Source organism: Aspergillus uvarum (assembly GCF_003184745.1).
Source record: "Aspergillus uvarum CBS 121591 unplaced genomic scaffold BO82scaffold_39, whole genome shotgun sequence".
Taxonomy (NCBI): domain Eukaryota; kingdom Fungi; phylum Ascomycota; class Eurotiomycetes; order Eurotiales; family Aspergillaceae; genus Aspergillus; species Aspergillus uvarum.
The window spans coordinates 206,425-230,151 of NW_020291336.1; the positions used below are offsets into that span (position 1 = coordinate 206,425).

General features: G+C 53.9%; 7 protein-coding genes and 2 non-coding genes across 9 annotated transcripts; 5 read left to right on the top strand and 4 right to left on the bottom strand.

The window, feature by feature from the left end:
* Positions 1-85: 85 nt before the first annotated feature.
* Positions 86-2,203, bottom strand: BO82DRAFT_114440 (nucleobase:cation symporter-2 family protein). Its single transcript, XM_025629826.1, has 3 exons — positions 1,919-2,203; positions 1,690-1,856; positions 86-1,640 (listed from the first exon to the last, which is right to left on the bottom strand). Exons 1-3 carry the CDS (start codon positions 2,008-2,010, stop codon positions 142-144), a joined length of 1,758 nt encoding a protein of 585 aa, XP_025490375.1. The 5' UTR covers positions 2,011-2,203; the 3' UTR covers positions 86-141.
* A 1,563-nt stretch (positions 2,204-3,766) lies between these two features.
* On the top strand, positions 3,767-4,978 carry BO82DRAFT_114457 (uncharacterized protein). Its single transcript, XM_025629827.1, has one exon. The coding sequence runs from the start codon at positions 3,908-3,910 to the stop codon at positions 4,673-4,675; it is 768 nt and encodes a 255-aa protein (XP_025490376.1). The 5' UTR covers positions 3,767-3,907; the 3' UTR covers positions 4,676-4,978.
* Positions 4,454-6,361, top strand: BO82DRAFT_114468 (stearoyl-CoA 9-desaturase sdeA). Its single transcript, XM_025629828.1, has 2 exons — positions 4,454-5,022; positions 5,083-6,361. The coding sequence occupies exons 1-2, from the start codon at positions 4,782-4,784 to the stop codon at positions 6,210-6,212; spliced, it is 1,371 nt and encodes a 456-aa protein (XP_025490377.1). The 5' UTR covers positions 4,454-4,781; the 3' UTR covers positions 6,213-6,361.
* Positions 6,362-6,843: 482 nt separating this feature from the next.
* BO82DRAFT_355753 (M3 family metallopeptidase) lies at positions 6,844-9,473 on the top strand. The gene is made up of 3 exons (XM_025635537.1): positions 6,844-8,441; positions 8,497-9,137; positions 9,190-9,473. The coding sequence occupies exons 1-3, from the start codon at positions 7,125-7,127 to the stop codon at positions 9,380-9,382; spliced, it is 2,151 nt and encodes a 716-aa protein (XP_025490378.1). The 5' UTR covers positions 6,844-7,124; the 3' UTR covers positions 9,383-9,473.
* Positions 9,474-11,802: 2,329 nt separating this feature from the next.
* On the bottom strand, positions 11,803-12,220 carry BO82DRAFT_403637 (uncharacterized protein; the record flags this gene model as incomplete). Its single annotated transcript, XM_025639400.1, has 2 exons — positions 11,803-12,103; positions 12,216-12,220. The coding sequence occupies 2 exons, from the start codon at positions 12,218-12,220 to the stop codon at positions 11,803-11,805; spliced, it is 306 nt and encodes a 101-aa protein (XP_025490379.1).
* A 2,373-nt stretch (positions 12,221-14,593) lies between these two features.
* Positions 14,594-18,016, bottom strand: BO82DRAFT_355755 (putative translation elongation factor eEF-3). The gene is made up of 2 exons (XM_025635538.1): positions 14,833-18,016; positions 14,594-14,752 (listed from the first exon to the last, which is right to left on the bottom strand). The coding sequence occupies exons 1-2, from the start codon at positions 17,557-17,559 to the stop codon at positions 14,639-14,641; spliced, it is 2,841 nt and encodes a 946-aa protein (XP_025490380.1). The 5' UTR covers positions 17,560-18,016; the 3' UTR covers positions 14,594-14,638.
* Positions 18,017-20,663: 2,647 nt separating this feature from the next.
* BO82DRAFT_287102 (DUF1479 domain-containing protein) lies at positions 20,664-22,111 on the bottom strand (the record flags this gene model as incomplete). The annotated part of the gene is made up of 2 exons (XM_025631570.1): positions 20,664-21,833; positions 21,911-22,111. 2 exons carry the CDS (start codon positions 22,109-22,111, stop codon positions 20,664-20,666), a joined length of 1,371 nt encoding a protein of 456 aa, XP_025490381.1.
* An 870-nt stretch (positions 22,112-22,981) lies between these two features.
* BO82DRAFT_t213 lies at positions 22,982-23,054 on the top strand. Its single transcript has one exon. It is a non-coding gene; the product is annotated as a tRNA-Arg (tRNA).
* Positions 23,055-23,334: 280 nt separating this feature from the next.
* Positions 23,335-23,406, top strand: BO82DRAFT_t214. Its single transcript has one exon. It is a non-coding gene; the product is annotated as a tRNA-Arg (tRNA).
* Positions 23,407-23,727: the final 321 nt, after the last annotated feature.

Sequence of the window (23,727 nt, forward strand, 5' to 3'; positions counted from 1 at the left end):
CTATCAGAATATGTATATCATTGCATTAATTAATCCCGTATAATCCAACCTATCGCTCATCAAGGGTATCCCAATCCATCAATCTGCCCTCGCAAGGGTCGTAGTCAATCTAAAACAAAGCAAACAGAATTTTTCTTAAAGTCATACAGCTGAAACTCCAGACGGATGCTCCCCCTTCGTGTACTGAGCATTCTCAGGCTCGTCCGGCTGTTCGACAGCCCGAGGTTCGGCTCTAGCCTCGACAATAGCCGCCCCCTCATCCGCCTCTTCGGGAATGATGAGGTTCAAGATCACCCCCAGAAGGGCGGTGATAGCGAACCCGTTGTTCATGACCAAGTCAATCGCATCGAGCAGACCGGTCAGGCCGCGGTTGTTGCCGCTGTAGGTGAAGAAGTAGGAGAACCAGGTGGGCACCAAGGTGACACCCATGCCGATGGAAAAGGAGGCCGTCAAGACAAAGCGGTTGCGCCGCGTGAACGGCACAGTCGCGATGATGCGGACCCCAGAGATGGCCACGGAGGAGAAGAGGAACGTGGTCATCCCACCCAGCACAGCGCTGGGGATGGAGGTGAGGGCGGCGGCAAACTTCGCAAAGATGCCCATGATGACCAAGAAGAAACAGCAGCAGTAGCCAGCCTTGCGGTTGGCGCACTTGGTCAAAGCAATGACACCGTTGTTCTGAGCAAACACAGACATAGGGGTGATCGTGCACAGTCCGGCCAGCAGACAGGTGAATCCGTTACCCAAAACACCACCCTGCACGCGGGAGTCAAAGGCTGGTCCCTCCACCTCTACCTGTGATACATCACAGGTGGCGGTAATATCTCCGATCGACTCCATCATGACCACGATGTACACGGCCAGCAGGGGTAGGATCAGAGGTGCGTAGATGGTCAGAGGGAAGGTGCGGACCCAGATGAATGAGGCCACCGGGGCAGCATCGATGCTCGACCGATCGAAGTATCCGCAAGCGGCAGCAATGATGCAGCCAACGAGCAGGCCGATGATAACAGCGCAGGACTTCATCATTGGAGCGCCGAATCGTTCGCACAGGATAATCGTCACAAAGACCGAAAAGCCGAGTCCAATGAACTCGGGGCTACCCCAAGGGAGAGCATGTGGCGAGTCTGCACTGGGGCACAGTGCACGGCTGGCTGCATCCGTAAAACAGGTTCCTGAGCCACCGGCCCAGTCCTCCATACTCGACTGAATAAGACTGGCTCCAATCAACAAAATCGTGGGACCGGTCACCAAGGGCGGGAAAATGCGTTTCAGGATCCGAGGGCTCATGAACGACAAGCCGATTTCGAGCAAGGAACACAGACACGACGTGCCCAGAAGAGCCCCATAGCCCTTCGGACAAGGCAGGCGGTTCCCATCGCTATCTACCGGACAGTACCCCGACGTGTACATTTGGTTGAACGTGCCGGACGACACCGTGATGGTAGCGAACGAGGTGCCAACAACAGAGATCAACCCAGTTCCGACATAGAAGCGAGTTTTATAGATGTGAAACCGGGCCATCTGTACGGCGGACAGTAGACCGGAGACGATAAGTGAAGTTGAAACTAGGTATTCGTAGTCTTTCGTGCCGAAGTTGGCACCACTCGTGCCACCGATCAGGATAGGAGGTGAGATAACTATTGAAGTCAGCAACGGGTTGTGATTCCAGGAACCTGTTCAACGAACCTCCACCCAGCATTGCCAGCGCATGTTGTAAACCCAAGAGGAGAGCCAAAAGAACGGGTACGTTGTCCTCCAGTCCGAAGAAGGGAGCGGACTTGCGGCCCCTGTTGATGAAGGGAAGGTTGGGGGTGAAAAGGTATGCATAATCGTAGTCACCGACCAGTCCCTCTCTACAAGCTACTTGTTAGTATAGAAGAACGGGCGCTATCATGACTCGACCTGCCACACATACCTGGTGGTGAATGTCTTGACAATGCGCCGGGTCTTCTCCCGCCAGGACCGTTTCGGTCGCAAGTCGGGCCCGATCTGATCAGGTCCGTCCATGCTGAGTGATACTTGGAAAGGGATACAAGGTAGGTGGAGACGGCGGGTAGTATATATAACGATAGATAGAATTGCCGAGTTGGACTGTGGTCTAGACAAGCTCTCAACTCGTGGAATGGATCTGGGGGGTTCTAGCTTGAGATCACCCCAGAACTGTCCGAAACATTTGATGTCTATATAGATGGCAGCTTCATTACAGGCTTCCGAAGTAAATTCGTGTGATCTCAGCGATCGGGTGCAAAGGATGATAGGAGACTATCGGTGGCGTGGAGGTGCGTGAATCAATCGAATAATGCCTTGGACCGGTTATCTCTAGGCTCTCCACGACTGGGAGGCGACCGACTGGAGACTGGGGAGATACCCAAGCGAGAGCACTAGACTGGAGTCTTGGGTGGTCATGGCGGTCATGGTGGGGTCCCGCGCGATAAGACTCAAGCTCGCTGACTGTCAGTTCATGTAACGCCTCTTGCCGGCTTATCAGTTCTTCCCCCAGATCGGGATCCGCCGACATCCATCGTCGGTGGCGGAGCTTCGTCGGGGGCTATCTGGCTGTATAGATCGAGTTGAGTGCGAACACCAGTTCCTCGATTCCCATGATGGCGAACTGTCTGGGGTTGAGCTGTTTCTTTCAAGCTAGAGATGAGATATGAGGAAGAAGTACAGGAGTTGGTAGTATGGATAATGATGGTCGAATTGAGCATGGGTCGTACAGTCCGGGGAAGAACCAGAACCGATCGGGCAATCCATTAGTCACAGAAAGTGGCCATTCGAGGACACGGGGAAATGTCAGCCCGGATTCCGTCAACTGGTGTCAACCGACGTCAACTCTATCACAACCACGCTGACTCCGGCTTTTGACTAACTTGATCTACTACTGTAGTGAGTTAAAGCAACAGTCATTCCACTTCCTGACCGCACCTCGTCCGTTGCACAGAATGCGCACGGTGGTACAACTACCAAACAACTGAGATACCAGGTGATATCCGGAGTAGCCGCCCGCCAATGACTTGTCCTACCTGCCAACAGGATCAAGCCTGACATAAAATATGCACAGCATAGTGCTGGATGACGCGAAGCAACGGCTTAGATGTGACATCGACGGTATTGATTCCAGGAATCATCAATTGGCCATGACTATATAGGATTGAGGCAAGCGGCCGACTTGAGAACGCATTTGGAATGTCTTTGTCAACCGTATCATGACCTCAGGACATCCTACCGTAAAACTTATATTTGTGCTCGTGCATCTGGACATCAAGTGACCGCTTCGATCTATGCATTCCGGGCTTCTATGCCTGAGGCAGGGGTAGGACGAGGTGGGCACCATCGAAATGTCTGGGGTACGAGACTAGTCCAACATCTGTGCTTCCATTCCCTACATGAGACATGCTCGATGAGGAAAAGGCCTCCACCTGGGGTATTGCGGAGGTCACTCCTAGGTAAGAGCTTGTAGAACTACTGTGCAAGTGCGATGTTTGAGGATGGCATCACGTGTGGACACGGAGCGGAGGGTTGGGGTGTGGTCGGCCGAGCCTGAGCGGGTCATGTTGGGAGGGATTGTGATTCTGCCTGAATCATATGGCGACGATCAGCTACGAGGTTGACCCGAGGTGAAAGCTAGCCTGGATCATCATTTGACTTTCCGTAGTGGCAAATTGGACGAAAACTCATGGTTGCCGTCCATAGGGCTGCATCGGCTGCTTTCCTGGGAATTCCAGAACTCCTCGCCCGGCCCCAAATACATTGATTGCATTTGCCTTGGTTTACCACATCCATCCAAGTGCGAATAACCCCGGAGTTGCTTCCCTCCGTCAGCCCACGTGTAGAATACTAGACAGAGATTGATAACGAATCAGCCGGAGAGCTGGTGTGCAGCAGCGGAGAAAAGAGCCACTGGATGGCAAATGGAGTCAATGGACGGGCCTTCAATTGCCACACACCAGCCACGAAGCGAGGCGGTGATCAGCCACAGCCGCCTGCCAGAGCAGAAAAACGTTGGGGATTCAACAGATACTGTACGCCTGCTGATTGGCGGGACTCAGCCGGGGTTGCCGAAACGGGCAGAGTCTGGCCGGGGCTGGTCTGTCGAATCACGCCTCGCCCAACAAGCTTAGATGGTGGAAGAACGGGTGTTTTGTATGGTTGGAACTCTGTTGGAAGATCCCTCCCGACCCGGGAGCTGTACTTCTCTGCAGTGCCTGTACACTCACCACTTCACCACCTAAACCTTCAATGCAAGTGTATTATTCTTTCATATCCCGTTCCATCCCTCCATCCTACAAGCACGGTGTTGCATTTGGCTTTGAACAAATACCTCGGGATCTTTTTACTTGCCCCCCCGGGCACAGTCATCCAGCAGTCAGACCACTCACCACTCACCTGTGATCAAATCACTTTCCGGATTCTCTCATTGCCGCATCATCCATCCTCGCCGCCAACCTTGCGTTTCCCCAACCATCATCCCGCCAGTGGACCCTGGGTCGAGTTCCAACTCCGTCCGATTTTTCCCCCTCCCCTCTGGGATTTGTTCAGATCCTTCATTCCTTTGCTGACTCCTCTCTTGCCTTCTGGATTGGATTATATTCCCCACCCTCTCCTTGCCTCATTCTTTTTTCTTCCCTTCTTTTATTCTTTGGGTCTCTTTTTCAATTCTTCCCTTTCTTAAAACCTCCCTCCCCCGGATCCCTCCATCCGCCTCGACCACTTCGTCTTCCACCACCCTCCACATACTCACCTTGTAGAGGGTAGACGAGTGACAAACATCATCCAAAATGTCTGCAAAGCCAGCGGACGCTTCCCGGTCTCGTGCCACGGACCCCAAGAAAGTTCACATCGCCGACACCGCGATCAACCGCCAGAACTGGTACAAGCATGTCAACTGGCTCAACGTCTTCCTCATCATTGGCATCCCCCTGGCTGGCTGTATCCAAGCTTTCTGGACGCCTCTTCAGCTGAAGACTGCCATCTGGGCCGTCATCTATTACTTCTTCACCGGTCTGGGCATCACTGCAGGTTCGTACTTCTCTCGATTTTCTTCGTCGGGAGCAAGAGGCTAACGGTAGCTCGACATAGGATACCATCGTCTGTGGGCCCACTGCTCCTACTCCGCTCGTCTTCCTCTTCGCATCTGGCTCGCTGCCGTCGGCGGTGGTGCTGTTGAAGGTTCCATCCGCTGGTGGGCTCGTGACCACCGTGCTCACCACCGTTATACCGACACCGACAAGGACCCCTACTCCGTTCGCAAGGGTCTGCTTTACTCTCACCTGGGATGGATGGTGATGAAGCAGAACCCCAAACGCATCGGCCGTACCGATATCTCCGACCTGAACGAAGACCCCGTTGTCGTCTGGCAGCACCGCAACTACCTCAAGGTCGTTTTCGGCATGGGCTTGGCTGTTCCCATGCTCGTTGCTGGCCTTGGCTGGGGTGACTGGTTGGGCGGCTTTGTTTACGCCGGTATTCTGCGTATCTTCTTCGTCCAGCAGGCCACTTTCTGCGTTAACTCGCTCGCCCACTGGCTCGGTGACCAGCCCTTCGACGACCGCAACTCTCCTCGTGACCACGTCATTACTGCTTTTGTCACTCTGGGTGAGGGTTACCACAACTTCCACCACGAGTTCCCCTCCGACTACCGCAACGCTATCGAGTGGCACCAGTACGACCCCACCAAGTGGAGCATCTGGATCTGGAAGCAGCTTGGTCTCGCCTACGACCTCAAGCAGTTCCGCGCCAACGAAATCGAGAAGGGCCGTGTCCAGCAGCTCCAGAAGAAGATTGACCAGAAGCGCGCCAGACTCGACTGGGGTACTCCTCTCGACCAGCTTCCCGTCATGGAGTGGGATGACTATGTTGAGCAGGCCAAGAACGGCCGTGGCCTCGTTGCTATTGCCGGTGTTGTTCACGACGTGACCGACTTCATCAAGGACCACCCCGGTGGCAAGGCCATGATTAACTCCGGTCTTGGCAAGGACGCCACCGCCATGTTCAACGGTGGTATTTACTACCACTCCAACGCTGCCCACAACCTGCTCTCTACCATGCGGGTTGGTGTCATCCGTGGTGGATGCGAGGTTGAGATCTGGAAGCGTGCTCAGAAGGAGGGCGTCGAGTATGTCCGCGATGGCTCCGGCCAGCGGGTCATCCGCGCTGGTGAGCAGGTGACCAAGATCCCCGAGCCTATCCCTACCGCCGATGCGGCATAAAAGACTCGTTCATGACTACTATCTATCATGAATGTACAATTTTCGTCCTGTTTCCGCCTCTGGCGATGTCTCCTGTCTTATAATTTAGCACACAGGGCGTTTGATGATATTTCGAGTGTTGGGAGTTTCCGGAGTTAGCCTTGACTTGTTTTTTCTTTTTTACCCCGCAGACAGAGCGTGTCTAGTTTGATGAGTGGCTTGCGCATTTGAAAAGCGACATGATATGATCGAAACTCCACAATGCTTGTTAAGAATAGAGCAATGAAGATATCCACATCAAAGTTTGGTTCTTGTAAGCTTAGCTTGTTTGTAAGGTAACTGGGTTGCCAACCCCGCACAGTCTGAGAGCGGGTGCATGCAGGGTATTCTGTAGCTGTTCGTCAGCTTGGTAGTGCAGTAGATCAGCAGGTATAGCAGTGTAGAATTTGGACTGGTGAAACCTGGGTGAAACTTGAAGGGCAACTGAGGGTGGATTGTGGACTGGCAGGCTGTGGAGAAAGAAAGAGAGGTTGTGTGGGTTTTTGTTGTGGTGCGGACACTGCAGTGGTGGGGATCCACCTGACCTGACCTGATCGAGGTTCAACTGGCAACAACAGCTTGCCTCACGGCCGTTCATTGTCTTGCATCACAACTGCATAGCCACGTATTATCCCCCGCCCCCTCCCTCTCACTCAGTTTGCCTATTCGCCATCCTTCACCATTGCTACCCCTCAATTCCGTCGGACCTTTTATCTACCCGCCCTCCTCGTCCTTCTCGTGGGCGTTTTCCTCGTCACCGTGGCTCCTCCGCTTCGCATTTCCTCCCCCACCTTTCGACTCACTTCAGTCCTGGGCCATTTCCGTGGCTCTCGACTGCCCACTGCACTCAATCCAGGGTTGACGAACCTCCGCAAATCTCTCACCACCGCCAGCATGGCCCCCGAGCACCTCCGCCGACCTCCTCAGGCTCCTCCCGTCTTCACGGCCACCGCCCAGTCCATCCTCGACGACGCCAACCGGCTCATTGCCAGCTCCCGCAAGATCCAGGACGATGTCGTCGCCACCGTCAAGCCCGAGTCGGCCACCTTCGACGCCGTCGTGAAGCGCCTGGCCCACGATGAGAACGCTATTGCGCTGGAATCCCACATCCTCGGCTTCTACCAAGCGGTGTCGACCGAGCAGGAGCTGCGGGACGCCTCGTCCAAGGCCGAAGCGCTGATGGACGAGTTCTTCATTGAGGCCGTCATGCGTGAGGACGTGTTCACGCTCGTCGACGCCGTGCTGAAGAAGGACGAGTCGCTGGATCCGGAGTCCCGCCGGCTGCTGGAGAAGGAGCACAAGAGCTACATCCGCAACGGCCTGGGTCTGCCGGCCGGCCCGCAGCGGGACCGCTTCAAGGAGATCAAGAAGCGGCTGAGCCAGATCAGCATCGAGTTCCAGAAGAACCTCAACGAGGAGAGCGGGGGCATCTGGTTCACCCCGGAGCAGCTGGACGGGGTCCCCGAGGATGTCCTGTCCGGCCTGAAGAAAGGCGAGGGCGAGCATGAGGGCAAGCTCTGGCTGACCTTCAAGTACCCGGACCTCTTCCCCACCATGAAGTACGCTAAGAACGCGGAAACCCGCAAGCAGGTCACCATCGAGAACGAGAACAAGTGCAATCAGAACGTGCCCCTCTTCCAGGAGGCCATCATCCTGCGGGACGAGGCGGCCCGCCTGCTCGGATACCCCAACCACGCCGCATTCCGCATCGAGGACAAGATGGCTAAGACGCCCAAGACCGTGAACGACTTCCTGGGCGACCTGCGCTCCCGCCTCACGGCCGGGGGCCAGAAGGAGCTCAAGACCCTCCTGGAGCTGAAGGAGAAGGACGTCGAGTCCCGTGGAGAGAAGTTCGACGGCCACTACTACCTGTGGGACAACCGCTTCTACGACCGTCTCTTGCTGGAGCAGGAGTACTCGCTCGACCAGCAGCTCATCGCGGAGTACTTCCCCCTGCAGACCACCATCGAGGGCATGCTCAAGATCTTCGAGGAGCTGTTCGGCCTTGTCTTTGTGGAAATCACGGGCGAAGACCGCGAGAAGGTGGCTCCCACGGGCAAGGGCAGCGACATTGTCTGGCACGAGGAAGTCCAGATCTTTAGTGTTTGGAACGACGAATCCGAAGGCAGCGGGTTTGTGGGCTACCTCTACCTGGACCTGTTCCCCCGTACCGGAAAGTACGGCCATGCCGCCAACTTCAACCTGCAGCCGGTATGTTTTAACGCCGTATGCCTCCCAAAATGAGCACCACTAACAGAACCGCAAGGGATTCATCGACGCCGACGGCAACCGCCGCTACCCGGCGACCGCGCTGGTGTGCAACTTCACCAAGCCCACCCCCAAGAAGCCGAGTCTGCTGAAGCACGACGAGGTCGTGACGCTCTTCCACGAGCTGGGCCACGGCATCCACGACCTGGTGTCGAAGACCATTTACTCGCGCTTCCACGGCACGAGCACCGTGCGCGACTTCGTCGAGGCCCCCAGCCAGATGCTGGAGAACTGGTGCTGGACGCCCTCGCAGCTGAAGTCCCTCAGCCGGCACTACTCGACCCTGTCGCCGGAGTACCTGGCTGCGTGGAAGGAGCAGGCCGACGGCAAGACCCCGCCCGCCGAGAACATCCCGGACGAGGTCATCGCGAACCTCATCCGCACCAAGCACGTCAACGACGCCCTCTTCAACCTGCGCCAGCTGCACTTCGGCATCTTCGACATGACCGTCCATCAGCCCGAGAGCCACGAGCACATCAAGAACCTGCCCATCTCTGCCACCTACAACCGCCTGCGCCACGAGATCACCCAGATCGAGGGGCCCGAGAGTTTGGGGCTCGGCGAGGAATGGGGCCACGGTGAGGCCACCTTTGGTCATTTGATCGGTGGGTATGATGCGGGATACTATGGCTATCTGAGGTAAGCTCGTTCTGTTCTCTCGTTCTTTGCCACAATGCTAATCCCAATCCAGCTCGCAAGTCTACTCCACCGATATGTTCTACACCGTCTTCAAGGAGAGCCCCATGAACCCCGAGGCCGGCCGTCGCTACCGCTTCAAGGTCCTGGAGAAGGGCGGCAGTCAGGATGAGATGTCCATCTTGACGGACTTCCTGGGCCGCCCACCTAAGACTGATGCCTTTTACAAGGATATGGGGTTGGCTTGAGTGGTTCGGGGGTGAGTTGTTAATTATGAGTTGAATGAATGAGATATACAAGATATATACCAGTGGAAATCAATGGATAATTGCCTATGAATATCGGATGAAGAAGGGATGTAAACGTAGCTAGTTCTTTGTATTGGAAGAATGATGGGTTCAACGTCGCTTTTGCCCTTGATAGGTTCTTATCGAGGCACGTGAGAAGGCCCTCGGAAATCGTCAAAGATCGAGAGGTTTCTGCGGCCGGCCAGAATAGCAGCTCCCAGCGCGCCCCCCCCAAGGCCCGCGCATCCGGCGTGGCACTGGTCGATGCGAGTAGTAAAGTGGTAGCACCGATTTTCAACCTTCTTCAGCCGCTGTGGCAAGGTCGTCGATACTTCAAACTGCCCGGATGGCTTGAGTGTCTGGAGTATCTCGGCTAGGGAAAGCAATAGACGACTATCATGCCAAGCCAATACAGCAGCACAAGCGGTATGATCGAAGGGTTGGAGAATGCCAATATATCTCCAGATGCAGAAGCCCTTGCCGACAGGGCACATATGGGGGTGGGGCCTTCATTCTCCGACTCCGTCCCTTGGTACCAAACGAGCATTTGTCCTTCGTGAGGCAATGCACTTCCTTCGCATAAGACGCTCTGCAGAGGACCGGGTCGATTTCGCCCCGTAGTGCTTTTTTTCGTCGCACAGCCGATAATGTTTGATATGATCTGACAATGTATATCCAGAGACGCTGAATCCAGACGTCTGATGACTCCACCGTAAGCGGGTCAAGACTACTTGGGAGTTGGCGTAATAGTTGCCCGTCGATGCAGGTGCGAAGGAATCGTGGAATGCACTTCTCAGTAGGGTCCAACGCCATAGGACGAAAGGCAGAAACATACACCAACAGTCCGGAGCCGTCACACGTCCTGTTGGCTGAGCACGGTTGTAGATACTCTCAACTGCCGTACAATATTACAGGTTGCTAGCACATGCACCTGCCATGCATCATTGTTCTGCGCTGGCGGGTAAGTGTGCGACGCGTACAGGGCCAGGATCAATATTGAGGGGGCATATCTGCTGCACCGCAGGCTCGTGCTGCTGCGGACTTCGCTGGGTGAGTTGCATCGTCATGTCGGTCGTTGGCGACATGAATCAGGGTTAAAGCAGCGAGTGACCTGTAGACGATGGGCGACTGGTCTTCCAAGAAAGAGGAAAAGTTCTCGGCCCAGTTGACAGGTGATTGATAAGGGCCTGTATCCGGGGTCTTCGGTGAGAGGTAGTCGTCGAGAAAATGAGCGATCAGCTATATTTGACCCTGGTAAACGACCAATGATTGCTGACCGCACTCGAGGGTGATATATGCAGGATGTGCAGTATGTTTAGTATGTGTTCTGTGACCTATCGTAGCACTGCTGCCGCCCTATGGCATTACCCCCTTGTCAGCAGACGTTATGTGACAAGCAGGGTAAACCTTACATCCGCGAGTACCTTCCACAAATCACGTTTGAATATTGGCACCGAGTGCATCTGGGTCGGGGTTTGTCACACTGGATCGGAGTGGGCCTTTGGTGGAGAATCCGGGGTAACGTCAACAGCCGAGTAGTGGAGCAGTATAAGCTCACCTTGACCTTTCTTGCCAGACACGTCCGACAGCTTTGAGCACGTCAGGACGCTTCTGCCCATCCTAGCTCAGTATCCCTTTCAGTCACATTCAGGTCAGTTGAATCATCGCTGCCAGAGGTGATACCTTCTTGAAGCGAAGGTGGAGAGGAGAAGTGGTTCCCGACTAGTAGGCAATGCCGGACGGAAGAATATCGCCCCGGGTATGTATACTTCACTTCAGCACTCATAAATGATAGTTCATTGTTACTGTAATGACCAAGGATGCGAAACGAAAAGCGCACATGTGTTTCCCTGGTGCGCAAGTACAACAACCTTCCGCTTAGGGAGGTCCCCACTATCAAGGATAATAAATCAAACTGATTGCCATCTGTTATGGCATCAAAACAGCCAGCATCGGACTTCCTTCCTGCTGTTCTTGGTAGATTCACCGATCCTAGACTGGTATTAGATCCACAGCTATGCTATCCGGAGGTGAGGATTTGGGATAAGGTACTTACCCATTTAGCCAAGAGTTGAGGGGGCAGTATTGGCCTCGGTATATAAACCGCTATCCTCATATATCCCACTGATTTTGTCGGCCGTGCGAGCCACTCCCTTCATCGATCTCAAGCGCTTTGTCACGGCTTGAGACTCCTGCATATAGAAATCCTAGCCCGCGAGACCTTGAGAGTGCTGCCTTTACTTTTCTACAATAATCTATAGATTAGAAATGATATTACTAGATGACTTTGATACTCAGAAATCCTTGGTGTGAATTTTTTATCTTAAAAAAAAAAAAAAAAAAACTACTCCAGGAGGGGCTGACCCGCCTCCTCCGCCTCCTTACAAATAGTACGCATAAAGTTTGTCAATTTGATCGCGCGCCTCTCCGGCCGCCTTTTTGGCGACCTCAACGCGCTCGTCTGCGGCTCTGGCCGCATCAACGGCACGACCAACTTGCTTCCGAAGGAGCTTGTAAGCCCCTTTGGCTGGTATGAGGCGCTCCCTCAGCTCATTCATATGGGCCTCCTGGCCCTGGGTCAGCCTGCGCTTTTCATACACAGAGCCCTCTTCCTCTTCGAAAATATCATCGGGGGCATCCTGACCCCAAACCAGGAGCTCCACCTGCACAATCAACGAGAGCCTGTATAAACAGGCTTTTCATAGTGAGCGATACGCTCTCGGCATAATAACCGTATGCGCGAGAAATTGGTCTTCGGACTCGCCCCTATCTCAAGCCGTGCGCAAGAGCGAACTGCATTTGTCAAAGGTGATGCCGGCAACGAAACAAAGAACAAAAAGTTTCGGAAGGGCAAGACTGAGCATCGAGAAGAGTAGGTAATCCAATAGCAATAGTCTTGCAGTCTGCTCTGGAGATAGGACTCTAGGCACGTAGAGTAGCCAATTGTGTAATAAAAGGGCATACGAAGCTGGATTGACAATCAAGTCTGTGTCTTTGCTTCCACATTCTCTCGTTGAAACAGCGGCTGAGCCAGAGTGTCGAACGGCTGAAATGATGGGTAAAAGAAGTGCTGGCATTTCCACGATGGATGTGATAATGATACTGTTATCGACAGATGGACGCATCGGCGATGCTGATATACTGCATCCGTATTGAAGCTTTTCACACAATCCTGCTCAGGATGGTTCCGCACTGGAAGCTGCCATCGATTCGTATGATTCCCTGAGTCGAGAATCTATAGATTGCTTCGATGCAGTCTTTGAAATTGCCGCAGCAGATGTTATCCCAGCCATGAGACCTGGAACTGCCTGTCTATCGGCACGTCCTGAGTCAGCATTTTTGGGCTGATGTTTCTGTGGTTGAATCGTTAGTCAGAAACACTTTGTTCGTTGAATCTAACCATTCTCACGTAGGCTCTGAGGAACAGGATAGCCATTTCAGGTGGATTTGACTTACAGAGATGTGATTGCCAGCGTTATTCTTCCTTGACAAGGATAGCTTTTCGGAGTAGTATATGGAGAAAGAAGACAAAGCACAAGAACATAGTGGAGATTGGAAATGGAAGAAGAGAATGTTTGGTGTGTCATTAGAAGTAGGTGTAGGAGTGGGAGTGAGTGAGAGTGGGGGTAGACAGGAAGAAGAGGAAGACGAAGACGAAGAAGGAAAAGAGCAGAGTCCATCCCCATCGACCAGGCCCATTGGGGTCAGTGAATTCAAAAATCTAAGCCAAGATTGAATGATGCCTGCTGAGAGACATGGTTATTGAATGATTGCTGCTGGATTTTATAGATAGCAGCCTAGGAATACCTCACGCCATTGAATGTGCTACGTATGGCGGATTGATTCAATGGCTCTTTGTCTGGAATTAACTCCAGAAGCTATCATTCCAGGTGAATTGGACATTGTAGATTGAGTAGCTAGTGAGCTCATAAGGGTGTGTGCACGGTGGTGCTGCATCATTGCGTATTCTAGCCCTTAGTCTCTATGTAGTGGGAACTTGCCCTTGCTGCATAGTGAAGTCCATTTCCCCATGAAGGGCATATTCTCAGCCCTCGGACAAGGTAGGGTCGGTAGTAGCCATCTTAGATGGCATAGTCGCCATTATGAGGATCTTATGCAATGCGTATAGTCGTTGCCGGGCGGGGGCGTGCAGCAGCTACTATAGGTTCATCCTGGAGCTTAGAAGTAGCAATTTCCTCTAACAAGCAAACGGGGGGTATCTCACCACTTGATCGAAGTCCCATATCTATAGTACGACTTTCCAACAAAGAGACTATGCCTTGGCTATGCTGTAGCTGATTATCGAAATGTAGAGATTCGAGAGTGGATCTGTCTCGATGGCATGCATAAACCCAGCGGGGGACTGCACATACCCAAGAATCTTGTTCATAGCAATAAAGAGATAATCCGCTGGCATGCGGCGAATATTTCCAGGATTTGAAAGCGATATTGCACGTTTAGCAGCAGGAGTCTTATCGGAACTGAGCGCTGGCAGTCTCCCTTAACAGGGACCGTTGTCAAGGAATCGGTAGCATAGATTCGAAGTCGAAGCTCGGATTTCTGTTTGATGGGCAGGAAGTGATGTATGGCAAATCGGAGGCGAGCAGCCTTAGGGAAAGGAAGGTTTCTGACGATGAGGACTTTTAAATGCATTTCAAAGGTTATAAATAGATGGTAGTTAGCATGAGCGTGCAGAAGTATGTCTGCATTTAGTGTGGAGCAGAGGCATATAATCTTGGTATATATTGCTATACTGGTGTGTTAGTTAAATTCAAAATGCAGTTTAAGACCGACCGCAGCGTTGATAATTTAAATTGTCTCAATCCATATTGAATTCGAAAGGTAAAGTGACATTCTAAGCCTAGGACAACGGGAATTGCATTCAAAGCGAAGGAGAGGTTCTGCTTCATGCGCAGCTTACTCCTCGGGAGTGGGCGCCGAAGGCGGTCAGCGCGGCTCCGCGGCGCTGAAGCCCTTCAGTCGATGTTGGGATAGCCTCATATCACGTGATATCAGAATCAGCAGCCCGTCGACATTTCGACCACGTAGAGCCTCCACTGAGCTTATCTGGAGTTACAACAATAGCCGAAAGATAGCTTTTAAGTCATTAAACCAGGTTTTGAATTCGTATGACCGTGACTTCTATGAACATTAAAGCATAAGCAAAAAAAGCTATGTAACCTCATTACCGACCCCTTTTTGATCTCCTAAACACGTTTAAAAGTCCTCATCGTCAGAAACCTCCTCACCACGCTTCTTTCTGGCAATACGCTCCTTGCGCTTCTTGCGGAGCTCGCTAGAAGTAAGCTTCTTCTTCTTCTCAACGACAGTCTGAAGTCAAGTTAGCATCAGGGGTCATCCAGGTATCGGACAAGTCCGAGGGGGGAGGGGGGAAAGGGGGAAAAGCATACCTTGTTGCCCATGGCATCGACGATCTCAGTGTCGCCGGCGTTCTTGTCCTCCAGACGGGGACCGGAACCCTGACCCTGAACCCAGTTGTGGCCGGAGGGGGTCATCTTACCGTCGACGACGGCCCAGACTTCCTCGGTCAGGTTCTCAGTGAACTCACGAGAGTGAGTGATGATGATAACACCACCCTCGAAGGTCTTGATGGCCTTGGACAGGGCACCGAGGGAGTCACGGTCCAGGTAGTTGGTGGGCTCGTCCAGGACGATGACGTGGGGACGCTGCCACGAGCAGGCGGCAAGGACGACCTTGACACGCTGACCACCGGACAGACCGCGCATGCGGGAGTGGGACACCAACTCGGCATCGAGACCGAAGTTCTCGCAGTGCTGCTCGATCTCCTTGCGGACCAAGGGACGGAACTGACCGCTGGCGAGGGCCTCCTTCTGATCGACCTCGGCGACCATCTTGGCGTGGGACTGCATGATCTCGGAACGGGGAATCCAGGCGTTGTCGGTGGACATCATGGGGGTCCAGCGCTCGGACTTCATGCCGATGTTGTCACCCAGGGCGAACGAACACTCGTACTCGTAGCTGTTCTTGAACTTTCTACGGGCGTGGATGCCGATGACGCGACGGAGGGTACCCTCGATCTTGTAGATCTTGTCCATGGCCTTCTCATCCTCCTCGGTGACGATCTTGTTGGCGCGGTCCATGGTCTCACGGTCCTCACCGGTCTGGAAACGCCACTGGATGTACTCGGAGGGAGTCTTGTCGAGGTGGTTATCGATGTGGGCGAAAGCGTGCTGCTTGATGTAGGCGATACGGATGTTCTCGTGCTGGTAGACGTCACCGGAGGTGGGGATCAACTCACCGGTCAGGACGTTGACCAGGGTGGATTTACCGGCACCGTTGGGACCGATGACGGCAATACGGGAGCCCAGGGAGACCTGGAAGGTGATGTCGGTGATCTGGGGCTTGGGGGTGTTGGGGTACTGGAAGGTCATGTTGTTGACACGGATGATGGCCTTGGCCTTGGTCTTGACACCCTCGAGGAAACCGGGCTCGGGGAACTTGAACTCGATCTCGGAGGCACCGAGCTCGTAGTAGGAGCGAGCGGCGGGGACACGCTTGACGAACTCGCTCAAGTTACCACGGTAACGCTTGAGCTTGAAGCGCTCGTAGTGGACGACGTGCTGGATGACGTTGTCCAAGAACTTGCTGTCGTGGGAGACGATGATGGACGTGCAGGGGGAAGTGCAGAGGTAGTTCTCCAACCAGGCGACGTTCTTGACGTCCAAGTGATTGGTAGGCTCGTCCAGCAGAAGGATGTCGGGGTCCTCGAAGACGGCACGGGCAAGAGCCAGCTTCATCTTCCAACCACCGGAGAGGGAGGTGATAGGGCCCTCAAGCTGCTCCTTGAGGAAACCGAACTCGAGAAGCTTGGCCTCGACTTCGGACTGAGGGATCTCAAGACCGACCTCGCGGAGCTTCTTCATGGTCCAGCCAATGACGGTCTGCTCAGTATCGGCAGCGTCCAAGTCGTGCTCGACGTAGACGGTCTTGACCTCGCTCTTCTTGGGGAAACCCTCGAGCTGCTCGTTGTTGATGGCGCGCATGAGAGTGGTCTTACCGGTACCGTTGGGACCAAGGAGACCGTAACGCTGACCACGCTTGAGGCGGAGGTTGGTCTGGTTGAGCAGAATCTTGGCACCGTAGGCCAGGGAGAAAGTGCAGTTGCACAGATCCTCACCCTCCTCCTCGTCGGAGAGGACGGCATCAGCCTCAGCAGCGAGGGGAGAAGCCTTCTTGCGGAGGGTCTCGACGACGCTCTTGGCATCCTCCTCACCGACGATGGCGGCAATGTAGGGCTGAGCGTTCTGGGTCCAGCTGGTGACCTCGGCGTCCTTCTCGTCAACGAGCTGACCGGCAACGGCACCGACGTAGTTGATAACAGCCTCAGCACCCTCGGCCTGAGCGGTGTGCTTCTCCTTGAGGATGTCCTTGAGGATAGCAGAAACGGTGGAGATGTCACCGGCGGTGGAGATCTCGGGGATCTTGCCGTCCTTGACATCACCGACACGGGTAAGAGTCTCCAAGGCCTGCTTGGTCTTGCCACGGGCCTCAGGGTCGGCCAGGGTCTCGAAGTTCTTCTCGAGACGGGGCATCAACTTGGGCAAGAAAGGAGCGACGATCTGGGGATCCTCGACCAGCTTACACATGTTGTCGACGATGACAGCGGACTTACGCTTGATAGCGGTCTCACGCTCAACGAGACCACGGTCAAGCAGGGGGACCATGATAGCGAGGGTAGGGCCGGTGACGTCGGAAACGAAGGTGGTAGCACCGAGCAAGTGAACGGTCTCGGAGACGTTCTCAGGCTTGGCGATACACTTGATGAGCTCGGGAATGAAACGCTCGATATCCTTGTTGACGATCAGACCGCAGACCTTCTCCATGGTGCCGTAGGCGGCCTTCTTGATCTCGGCCTTGGTGTCCCACATGGCCTCGGAGACAACGGGGATCAGGTCAGGAACACGGAAGGAGAGCTGAGCGGGGGCAGACTCGACGAGAGCCTCAATGCACTCGAGAGCGGTGGCCTTCTCTTGCCACTTCTGGGCGTTCTGGAGGGAGTTGAGGATGGGGGGGAGGACGGCCTTGACAGCGTTGCCGTTGATGCCCTTGACGATGGCGATGGCGGCAGCGGAGGCAGCGTTCTTGACGGGGATCATCTTGTCACCGACGGTAGCGAGGACCTCGCTGAGGATGGCGACAAGGTGGGGCTCAACACCAGGAGCGATGGTGGAGTGAGAAGCAATGGCGCGGATGGCATTGCAGGCACGCTCACGGGCGTTGGCATCCTTCTTGTTGGCGAGCTGCTTCTTGAAAGCCTCGACAGCCCTAAGTCCGGGTGGTTAGTCTCGTTCTTTTCTTCCGTCTGCAGAGTTTTTCGGTCCAACTCGGCCAGACCACGCAATGGTGACGATGATACTTACTTCAGGGGCAGAACCTGCTCGGGGATGGGACCGCTGAACAGGTGAGCCAGGTTGTCGGTGGCAGCGTTGACCTCATCCTGGGAAGTGGAGAGGTTGAGGTTCTTGAGGAGGTCCTCGAGAACAGCCACGGACTGGGCAGTCTCCTTGCTGGTGGCAGCAGGAAGGGAAGAGGCGTCAGCAGCAGGCATTTTGGTCGTAAAGAGTTCCGAAGAATCGTAAGGGAAAAAAGGATAAAAAGCGAGAACGTGTGAAAAAACGTTCTAGGGTATCTCGAGAAGAGGAGGTGGTGGCCCACGAAAGATGCGTCTGATTCACAAAAGACGCAACGCACGCTCTAAAACGGCCTCTATTTTTGTTTGTCCAACAAAGACAAAGGAGAAAAACACAAGAATTTTTAGAGGAACAAAACCTCTTTGAAAAAAGGGAGAGATGAAGGATGAGGGGGGAGAGGGAGAGAGAGAGGGAAAGGAGGGGAAGAGGGCAGAGATTGGGGGGGTATGATATTTATCGCTTTGTGGCCTTTTTTTCGCCGCCCAACACCCGCTCAGCTATTAAAAAATTTAAAGAAAAAATTTTTCTTGTTCCTTAGAACGGGTCGCACTAGAGCCGGATCCAGTTTAGGGGCAGTTTCCGATAGGACTCAGCGACTCAGCAGCAGAGTCTGTGGCTGCGACCGTGGACAATCGACATCCCTCAATGGCTGGCCGGCCGGGGCGGCAGCTGCTTAGTCAGGCATTTCCCTGCCAACTTTCTCCTGCCCCCCACCCATTGATTCCACTTCCATATGTAAGATTTCTTGCTGGCTCTTGCTCTGGCTTGCTCTTGTCCGCCATCCATCCATCCTTCTATCGCCTCCTTCCTTCTCAACGGAATCCCGAAGTTTGCCTTCAGCAATTACCCATACTCATGTAGACAACGCGTTTTCACCGATAATTCTATCACTAGTGATTAATAAGTGATCCAATGGAACAACCTTCGACAACCAGCCAACCCCACCGCAAGCACGCATCTTCATTAGTATCTTATTTCACCAAATATATGGATGTTGTACAAAGACCCTCGACAGGGCTGAGATTCGCGGCTCACCACGATATCCGGCCCATCGATGATTTCCCCGGTTATTCATTTTTGCAGGTCAATTAATCCAGCGGTATAAGGAAAGCGGCCTTGGCGCATCCCTCATACATAGTACAGTTCATGTAAAAGCATAACCCCCCACCCTCCTTCCCTCCATGGATACCATCAAAATCAAATCACCTCCCTTACCAGCAATGATTCCGGGGTGCAGCAATCAGTTCTTCAAAGCTGATACGTAGCGCGCATTGCGGAACGGCTGTAGGTGGTTCTCCGCCGCCGCCGCCGCCCCCTCCTCCATCGAAAGCCCTGCCTGGTTGGGTCCTGCAGATGCTGCTGCTTCCGAGGTCGAGGTCTATTTTCAGTTGCCACCCTCAGATCATTCCCGGTGGCGCAGCCTCCCCCCCCCCTCCATTCTAGACAGACGAGCTCAATGGTCTTTCTTCTTCGGAGCGGTGGCCGGGAAGAGAAAGAAGGTTAAGAGATTTGGGAAAATGACACAGAGAGGAAAACTCTGAAACATTAGAGTTGAGAAGTACCCGTGGTTGGAGCTGGAAAATCCGTTTTCGTGGTAACCCGGGCGAAATCACCTTGACGTCCATTCGTGGTGACTGCTTCGTTGGCACATCCCTAACCTTACTGCTGAACATATATGTTTGCTCCGTCTTAAGCGAAGGTTGAACTTGTACAGATCGTATGAACTGAACCAGGTTTGTTCAGCGTTATCCTGGCGATATTCGGTCTGACAAGTAAGAGGTATCTGAAAGTCAGCCGGATGCTTACTCAGACATTCATACTGGATCTCTTTTCATGTGATGGAAGCATCCTGTTGAAAGAGCCCTAAGTAACATACACAATCTCACCCCGGATATTCACCCGCGCGATGTTAACCGTAAGAAAGTCCAGCATGGCACATTCTTAAAATCCGAGCGATCAAAGAGAATCCACCAGAATAGGCATGGTCTTTGGCTGTGGCTGTTGCAACCCTTGTCTGAGACAAGTGAACGCTGATGGGCGAGATGCGCAACACCGCCATTTGCTGGACCTAGGGCATCCAACTCACCGCATGAAGGGTGCAGGGTTCCCTTTACTCCTTTAGGTACGGTACATATACCAGTCTACGTGCTCGGCTCGGAGTAGGTGGTTTTCACATCTAGCCCCGCGGTGGTTCCCTTATCATGCTTATCGGTCAATCAAAATAAAGTTCCTATCGCTTTCTTACTCCGGATGTTTTATGCTGGGAAATTTCACTAGAATGAACTAATGGAGAACGCCACTCTTGTTCGCTATACCAAGGGATTTGCTCTATCAAGGTCATTGTGTATGTATTTGGCCGAAAGGCTGTGGGAAAACGAGTTCGTTTTCTGGAGCAACTTGTCGTAGCGAGGATCGTTATAATGTGAATCCCAGCTTCTATGTGTCTGCATGCCTCTGAGATTGTTCAAGGGAATGAGAGTATCACAATCCGAGCACCAGCCGTCATGCTGTGTCTTGCCATGCGTGATGAAGCCGTGCACCCGCCATCTTTAGGGCAAGGATCATCACGGGACAATGTGCCTAAGGAAACATGGTTGGCCTCATTCGAAAGTGATAGATGAAAAGATACCCAGAAAGTATTTCTATACAGCCATACCATGTAATACATAGCTCAAGCCAACACATGTCCTGAATCAATCAATGCCCCTATTTACAGTCTACCATACAACTGATGCAAGAAAAGCTAAATGCAAGAAAGCCACACCCAGATGAAAACTACCTGCCCCGAATTACGTCCGCCCGAAACAAGCCTCATTCGCAGCCCTCACCACCGCCTTCTCGCCCTCACTCATATCCGCCGTCACCTCCCACGGACTCTCACCCAGACCCATCGCCCTTCGGCCCTCGGGACTGATAGTCTCCCAATCTAGCGCCCCCTTAAAGCCCGCCTCACCTGCACCGCCCGCTCCAGGGAAATCCCACGGCGGGGAGTATGACAGCGCCGCCTGCCGCTGCTTGACCAGATACTCGACGTTCATCTCACACATCGGCGTCGCGGGGATATACATGACGCTGGAGTCCCCGGTCCCGCGATGCTCCCTGTCGACCGAGTGCAGCGAATCACAGTGCCAGGCCACATAGTCACCCGGCTGGACCTCCGGGACCGACACCATCGTGGCTTCGAGGTCGAGGTGCGGATGGGTGCGCGGGTTGTACTCCTGACACGCGCCCGGCACGGAGCCGGGGAAGGTGTTGTCGAGCATGGGCTGGCCGGTCTGGTCGTCGAAGAAGGGCCGGAGGAGGGTGTAGGCGGTGCTGTGCCGCAGCATGGGACAGACGTGCAGGGACCCCTCGCCCGGCGCGGTGTGCGACATGGAGAGCCAGCCCTGGAAGAAGCGCAGCATCGAGCAGGCGCCCGCGCCGTTATAAAGGTCCATCTGCGCGGCGACGCGGTGCTTGGCGTCCCAGGGATCGTACTCCTCCCACCGGCCGGCCAGGATGGGCGCGTAGACGCGCGCGTACTCCGGATCCTCCCAGCGCTCCAGCGAGCCGCCGTCGATATGCGGCCCCAGCGTGAACTTGGCGTCGCCGGGCTGGCGGATGCGCAGCCGGTCCGCGTAGGTGAGCGGGTTGCGCGTCGAGATGCGCGTGCGCGGGTCGGACGAGTGCCACAGTTGCTGGAGGAAGCGCTGCGTCGTCAGCAGGTGGGCGTCGCTGCGCGCGGCCGCTTGCGACGGCGTCCAGTACAGCTCGTAGACCGCGGGGGAGTCGGCGGGGAAGGCCTTCACGCGCTCGCGGTTGGCCGCGATGTACTCTTGGATATGCGTTTTCCAGGTTAGGGCTTGCGAGCGCGGGACAACCTCCCGGATGACCACGGAGCCTCGGTGCCGGATCTCGGCGAGTGCGGAGTCGGGAACCGTGCCGTTGACTATATCGGAATATTTGACGGAAGGGATAATCTGGAACCCGGCGTTAGTATGGTTGTTATTTTCCATGGGGGGGTATGTGGGAGGATGTATGCATGTGTAGAACGTACCTCGCTGCCCTTCGACTTGATCTTGTGAACTTCTTCTGCGAGACTGGAGAGAAGACGCTCCCAGCTTTGCTTCAAGGCCTCCTCATTCTTCTCGAAGTATTGGAGTTTTAGATTTCGGAATCGCGAGGGCAAGGGCTCTGGTTTGTAGTCGGGCTGTAAGCTGGGGAAGACACTGGAGATGTCGCCCGCGGCCTTGGTCATCGACGACGCTGAGGTCGATGTCGATGCGGCGCGGGCGGTTGTCTTGGCAATTAATCTCGACAATGTCATTTCCACTAGTGTCTCGTGTAGCTATTAGACCTCTGGGAATTGGGATAGCCCAAATGGCCTCTGCGGAGTATCTTATACCCCATGGGCAACTGTCGGAAAGCCCCAAATAGCAAGCGGGCCGGTTACTGCTTACAGTAAGTTGCCGCCGCCCCGCGTTCGAAGCGAGTAGAGATGGAGAACCATGCGTCACTGTCCACAATCCAAGCACCGTGGTGCAAGAATAACTGCCGACTGGATCCATAATGTTCGGATAGTCATTGCGTTTGAACGAGCAATGACGAGAGCCGGTTATACCGGCTGGCTGTACGTTCAATGCGTAGGAGAGATGAGCTGGTATAGTGGCTGAGTGCAGAACTCGACCAACTGGCACTGCACCTCGATGCGATGCAGGGATAGCAGTGGAATTGCTCCGAGTTTGCTCGATCTGTCCGCGACATTATTCTCCAGATACGGGCCATGGACTATACGGACTTGAACTGGCTCGAGTTCCCGCGCATTGGGGCATAATCTTCGGTGTAACCACGATGAACTCTTCCGACTTTTGAACTCGGAAGACTGCGTGTCACCATGGTGAGAAATGGCAGTTGTCCAACCACCCTCGGTCTATGAATGGTCAAAGGGAGCAGTGATAAGAAGAAGTGAGTGTAACTGTTAGAAACCAAGTGTACATGCTGCTATGCTCTGTTGTACAGTACATAGTTGACCAGTGAGCGTGTCTTGGAGTGCGTGTGTATAGGGCTGTCACTTATTCACTAAGCAATGCCTCATAAGTGCAAGATCCGAGGGCTCGGATCACCAACTGCCCCCGTGACGCAATCGGTAGCGTGCAAGCCTTCTAAGCTTGAAGTTGCGAGTTCGAGCCTCGCCGGGGGCTGTTATTTTTGCTCGTCTGCTGTGTGAATGGTGGTAGCGATGGATTCTTTTTGTATCCTGTGAGGAGACAAATCAATCTACATATAGTCGGTCTGCTTAGATAGCTGTCAGGTCAAGACCTACTGTACAGATTTTCAGACACAAGTATTTTAACTTTCGGATGCTGAAAATCAAATTCATATCCTATCAGAGACGGTACGATACAGGAAATATCCTAGAATGATGACCCAACCACAGTGCAAGCCCATGAAGGCAGGGTACAGCGCTTTTTCACAACAACAGCCCCCGTGACGCAATGGTAGCGTGCCAGACTTCTAATCTGGAAGTTGCGAGTTCGAGCCTCGCCGGGGGCTTCTCCATTTCTTTTTGCCGTTTCCCCATCAATCACCATAGTCATCTTATTTTCCATGCTATGGAACCTAGGCTTCATATGATAGATGCGATCTCCCTTTGTTTCCTTCCCGGCTATCATTGCGCATGGCACTGGTCTTGCGCTACCATGGTAGATCACCAATTCCCACGAAGGCTATACCGACCACGCCGCTGCCCTTAACACAACGCACCACGATACGATACACGATACTTACTCTTGAAGGCCACCAGACCCAGTCGATTTCCCCTCATCGGTCTTTGTCCGGGTCCAGGCCAGCTTCTCGAATCTCCTTCCCTCGGTC

Bases quoted from the DNA above. Each gene is read 5' to 3' on its own strand.
- BO82DRAFT_355753 (XM_025635537.1), top strand. From the start codon at position 7,125: ATGGCCCCCGAGCACCTCCGCCGACCTCCTCAGGCTCCTCCCGTCTTC. The intron at 8,442-8,496 runs GTATGTTTTAAC...CAGAACCGCAAG, and splicing joins CCAACTTCAACCTGCAGCCG to GGATTCATCGACGCCGACGG. The intron at 9,138-9,189 runs GTAAGCTCGTTC...ATCCCAATCCAG, and splicing joins GGATACTATGGCTATCTGAG to CTCGCAAGTCTACTCCACCG.
- BO82DRAFT_114468 (XM_025629828.1), top strand. From the start codon at position 4,782: ATGTCTGCAAAGCCAGCGGACGCTTCCCGGTCTCGTGCCACGGACCCC. The intron at 5,023-5,082 runs GTTCGTACTTCT...AGCTCGACATAG, and splicing joins CGGTCTGGGCATCACTGCAG to GATACCATCGTCTGTGGGCC.
- BO82DRAFT_355755 (XM_025635538.1), bottom strand. From the start codon at position 17,559: ATGATCCCCGTCAAGAACGCTGCCTCCGCTGCCGCCATCGCCATCGTC. The intron at 14,753-14,832 runs GTATGCTTTTCC...ACTTGACTTCAG, and splicing joins TCGATGCCATGGGCAACAAG to ACTGTCGTTGAGAAGAAGAA.
- BO82DRAFT_114457 (XM_025629827.1), top strand. From the start codon at position 3,908: ATGGCAAATGGAGTCAATGGACGGGCCTTCAATTGCCACACACCAGCC.
- BO82DRAFT_114440 (XM_025629826.1), bottom strand. From the start codon at position 2,010: ATGGACGGACCTGATCAGATCGGGCCCGACTTGCGACCGAAACGGTCC. The intron at 1,857-1,918 runs GTATGTGTGGCA...AGTAGCTTGTAG, and splicing joins GTCAAGACATTCACCACCAG to AGAGGGACTGGTCGGTGACT. The intron at 1,641-1,689 runs GTTCGTTGAACA...TGACTTCAATAG, and splicing joins GCTGGCAATGCTGGGTGGAG to TTATCTCACCTCCTATCCTG.